This window comes from Magnolia sinica, chromosome 16, assembly GCF_029962835.1.
Source record: "Magnolia sinica isolate HGM2019 chromosome 16, MsV1, whole genome shotgun sequence".
NCBI lineage: Eukaryota > Viridiplantae > Streptophyta > Magnoliopsida > Magnoliales > Magnoliaceae > Magnolia > Magnolia sinica.
The window spans coordinates 60,171,103-60,176,176 of NC_080588.1; the positions used below are offsets into that span (position 1 = coordinate 60,171,103).

The window sequence follows — 5,074 nt, forward strand, 5'->3', positions numbered from 1 at the left end:
GAACTTCCTGTTTATCAACATTTTGTATGTCAGCCTTCGTTTCCCATTTGCGCAGAGGGTATGATGGACCCCCTAGTCCTGTGAGCTTTGTTTTCTAACCTTCCTCATATTTACCTTGATGTGGGATATTGCCGTGTGAGGATTTCTAACCTTCCTCATATTTACCTTGAGCTCTGTTTTCTGACCTTCCTCATATCAACAAATTTTTTTTTTTCTAATCGAGCCCAGCCCTACCTCCTTTTCTGCAACCAAATATGTGCACTAGGGTGATTTTCTAAGGTTACTCTGAGGGCGATTTTCATGAGTCGATTCTCTAGGGCATGACAAGGCGCCGTGCCTCCTCTCGGAGGAGGGCTAGATCTTCTGACGACGCCCGTCGGAGGCAAATCCCAGACCCGAAATGTCTTTTCGTTGGTAATCTTCCTTTCAGCTGTTCGACAGAAGACATGTTGAAGATCTTCCAAAAATATGGAAGAATTGCAGAGGTTTTCCTTCCATTTTTCCCTAGTACGTCTAAACCCAGAGGATATGGTTTTGTACGTTTCTTCTATGAAGACGATGCTAGGGCAGCCATGGGCGTCCTAGATGGGCAAAGGATCGATGGCAGACAACTTTTTGTGAAGAACGCCAGGCCGAAACCCACTCAGCGCCCAAAATCCTCACATTCTCTTCTCTTCTTTGTATATATATATTTTTTTTCGTTTTACTGGCCGCATTAGATGGATTAATATTATTATTACACGAGGAATGTATGTTTGAAAATATCATTGTATTTTGGCCATCTAATCCTATATTTGAAATAAAACCTCACGATGAGAAAAAATATTGGATTACGTAAAAGACTTCTTGGTATGCTATGAAATTGTAATCAACAAATGAAATTCACAACTACATGTCACATGTAAAGGGCGAATATAAATGGAAACACATGCATCAATGTAGGGCTTATATATGTAGTGGATCGAATTCAAAATCCTGAATAGGATCAAATGCAATTCCATACCTCGTGATTTCAACTCCTCCGGTAATCCCAAATGCTGGCTGTAATTTGTAGGGACCAATGGAATGTGACCAGGCAAATGCCTACACGCAGACGCTATTAACACGTGAGATTTGTGGGGCCCACTTTGACAGAGGAAAAACATAGGTAGACCACAGCCGACGCGGTTTCCTGTGAAAGCCTTCCGCGTGAAGTTCGTGCACTTGGATGTTGGGTGGGGCCCACCATGATATTTGTAAGAAACCTGCTCCGTTCATCCATTTTGCCGGATCATTTTAGAACAAGAAAGTAAAAATAAGGCGGATCCAAAACTTGAGTGGGTCATACAAGATGGAGAACTAAGCAAAGAGTTTTCTATCATTGAAACCTGTCTGAGCTCCACCTTGATGTTTATAAGGTCATTCCCACTTAGATGAAGTGAAATCATGGAAACCTTATCCTTATGCAAAACTTTCATGGCCACGTGTATGTTTCAACGGTGACCATTGAATCGCCACTATTTCCTCTCGTGTGGTACACTTGAGTGTTTGATCTGCATCATTTTTGGTTGCATATACGAAAATGATCTCACAAAACGGATGAATGGAATGGATTTATCACAAACTCCATGGTAGACTCCACCTAGCATCCCAGTGCAGGAACTTCCTGCGAAAGGGAAACCCTCATTCGACCACAGCCACAGCCCGCATAAGACGGAAACGCGCGTCCGACCACAGCATAAGGAATAATACGAAGAGTATTCTAAGCATTAGTTTGTGTGTGGGGCCCACTTCAGTTGGGATGTAGTTGATTTTTTCTATACACAGTGAAAGAAAAGTCCCTCACTTGATGGACGGACTGGATTGTACACACCTGTAACGTTAACCCCACAGGACTCGGACATACGACGATACAAGCCTACAATAGGTCCAGCACAGGCACACGATATCTACAAGTTTGGATAGCGATGAAGCATGCTGAGAAGGGCAGTATGGTCTTTTCGAATGAATCTTCTTTCCACTAAAAAACGCAAAAGTCAAAAACTACCTCCTCCTTCGAAGGGTATTCTTGTCATTAAACAATTTCCGATTCCTAGTAAAAGATCAAAAGTCAAAACCACCTCCACTTCGCAAGGGTATTCTTGTCATAAAACAATTTCCTAGTCGTTTCTCTATTATCTCTCATCTCTCAGTATAAATAAAACCCACCATCGACCATCCAAAATCACCACAACATCCGCCCTTCTTCCTTCAAAACAAGAGAGAGAGAGAGAGAGAGAGAGAGAAATGGAAGGTCTGATACCATACGTTATTCATGCGTTGAAGAAGCAGAAAGAGCAGGGGAACTATCGCAGGCTCTCGGAGGGTTCGAGCAGAGGCAGCCGTCACCCACTCATGGAGAGGGTGGCCTCCTTCGATGGCTCATCTCACCGTAGGACGAGGTCTGAGTTTCAGAAGCCTGCGTCTGACTTTAAGGAGTTGAGGAGGCGCCCTTCTTCCCAACTGAAAATCCAAGACTCCCGCTTTCAAATTCACAACTGATAGACAATTCAAAGGAATTATAATTTTTATAATTTTCTTTTTATTAATACATTGCAACTGTAAAAGAAATTTAGAATTTTCTTTTCTTTTCTTTTTTTATCGTTATTTGGCAATGGAAATGTAAAAGTGTGGGTGTTTGCCGAAATTTAAGATATATTTTCTTTTCTTTTTTATTATTAATTTTCTTTTCCTTTTGAGGGTCCCAATATGATGAATGGATCAGATCTTGCAAATAATTTTCTTCTCAGATCTGTTTGTCAGCAAGGATCTCAGCTATTGATCATCACCGATCTGCAAAGGATCTCAGTTATTGATCATCTCCTGCGATCTTAGCGACCAATCATCCGTTGCAGCACACCTAGGCAGCTGGATCCACAGTCCATATCACCGGTCTGATGCCTCTGCTATCTCGGTCATTGCATCTCAGTGGGCCCAATCTGCCCAGATCAATGATGAAGGGCTCCTTCATTAGATAAATGGAAGCGGATTGCGTACTACCCCTGCCAGGACGTACTCGGTCCTGGCTGGAGCTTTGTATGGCCCAGCGTGATGCATGTGTTTTATCCACACTGTCCATCCGTTTTAAAAGATCATTTTAAGATACAAGCCAAAAATCGATGCAGATCCAAGTCGCAAGTGGGCCACACCACAGGAAGAAGTGGTGATAATGATGCCACCATTGAAACCTTTACAGGACCATAGGACCCAAGTTTATGTTTATTTTATTTTATTTTATTTTGTTTTATTATTTTTTAAACGAACCCTTGACCGGGTGTTGAAACACCCAAGAGTCTACCACCTGAGCAAAGAGCAGAGATCCAAGTTTACGCTTATTTGCCAACCAAAGTGTTCATAAGGTCACATAGACTCAAATGAAGGGCAAAAATAAATATCAGCTTGATCAGAAACTTCCATGGCCTTCAAAGAGTTTTCAACGTTAGGCATGATCTGCCGCATTTTTTAATTACACCTTAAAATAGATGGACAGCATGATAAAAACTAGTACATTACAGCAGGCTCCACAGAACTGCTGCCAGGACCGGGTCCATACTGACAGGGCGCATCCTACGTAAACTGGATTAACCCAGTTAAATAAAATTTTGATTTGTGGCCAATAAATGATGGAAACCCAAAAGAAGCCCAGCTCAGATCATCACATGTGCCATTGCTGCGAAACGCTGTTTACATAAGCACTGGAAGCTTCCTTTCGGACGCGGATTGCCTAATGTGCTTGTCTCCATAATTAATATCCTGTACTACAGCGTCAAGGCTCACGGCGATGGATGTGCTTTATGTTGTGGCGTTGAGGGTGTAGGACATGTCTCTCTCCTTCTCTCTAGGGGGCGGATGAGGTGAGACCTGGGACAGAAATGGTGCACCCAGACTATGCGGCCCTTAGCGTCGGCTCACATTGATGCATGCATTCTTTATCCATGCTGTTTTTTCATTTTTCCATATCATTTTAAGTTATTATCTCAAAAAATGAAGTAGATCTAATTATTAAGTGGGCCATATCATGGGAAACAGTAGTGATTGACCATTAATGAGCCGCGAAAGTTTTGGATCAAGCTGATATTTGTTTTCTAACTTCATCCAGGCTTATGTGACCTTGTGGATAGATACAAGTACTATGAAGATATTAAGGTTCTTCCAAAGAAGTTTTTAATGATTAGGCATTCAATCGCCACTTATTTCAAAACTATGGTCCACATGATAATTGGATATGCTTCATTTTTGGCATAAGAAGTATTTGGCATAATGCCCAAAAATAATATGGAAAAATAGATGAACGTGATGGACACAAAATAAACGCATCAAGGTGGGCCCCATGGTAAGGGCTGCATTGTCTTGGGTGAGGTCTCCCCTGTTTCCCTCTTGTCTACCTTTTTATGCATGTGGCTGTGCATACAACCATGTGCAGTGAAGCCTACTTCCTATAGACTTTGTGATAGGTGTTTGGAGGAGTAAGCGTTTCAATTGGACCGCAGTCAAGGTGTTTGGAGAAATGACTCTCGGGGACTGGCCCGTTAGCAACCGCTCCTGTTACCCACTGATGGTAGCAGAGAGCCGTGTATTTATCAGGAAAGTCAGGGAAGGGCCATCCAATGCCATGACCCTGGCTCAGATTCAACCAACCAGATGATACCAGTTAAAGGGGACAAGGAAGAGGAAGCAGCAAATGCTTATGACACGGAGAGTCAGGTCTGCCAAGCCACTACGAACTCAATTTCCTGGCAGATAGAGAGAGACCCTGACACAGGACCTCTACGCATTAAACTTCCAACGTGTAGCATTGAAACACCATGTGCTATTCAACGACATCCCATCTTCCTGGTAAGGAATCCTCTCAGTTTCAGGAGACCTCTGACTCGCCCTGGCAACAATCAATGTAGGAAATTGATTGCAATTGGAGAAAAACTGGGGCGCAAAACCTGGGTAGATGAGGAAAGATTCAGGTCCAGGTCGGTGGGGGACTGCCCCATCTCTGAGTTAAGAGGAGGTCCTGGAAGATCATGTTGCTCACCGGCAAATTCCAATACCTCCGAGGAAGGGT

The 5,074-nt window shown here is 42.9% G+C and overlaps 1 protein-coding gene across 1 annotated transcript; it reads left to right on the top strand.

The window, feature by feature from the left end:
- The first annotated feature begins 320 nt into the window (after window positions 1–320).
- Window positions 321–2,520, top strand: LOC131228877 (uncharacterized). The gene is made up of 2 exons (XM_058224725.1): window positions 321–680; window positions 2,305–2,520. Exons 1-2 carry the CDS (start codon window positions 321–323, stop codon window positions 2,518–2,520), a joined length of 576 nt encoding a protein of 191 aa, XP_058080708.1.
- The last annotated feature ends 2,554 nt before the right edge of the window (window positions 2,521–5,074 follow it).

Bases quoted from the DNA above. Each gene is read 5' to 3' on its own strand.
- LOC131228877 (XM_058224725.1), top strand. From the start codon at position 321: ATGACAAGGCGCCGTGCCTCCTCTCGGAGGAGGGCTAGATCTTCTGAC. The intron at 681-2,304 runs GTATATATATAT...CATGCGTTGAAG, and splicing joins CACATTCTCTTCTCTTCTTT to AAGCAGAAAGAGCAGGGGAA.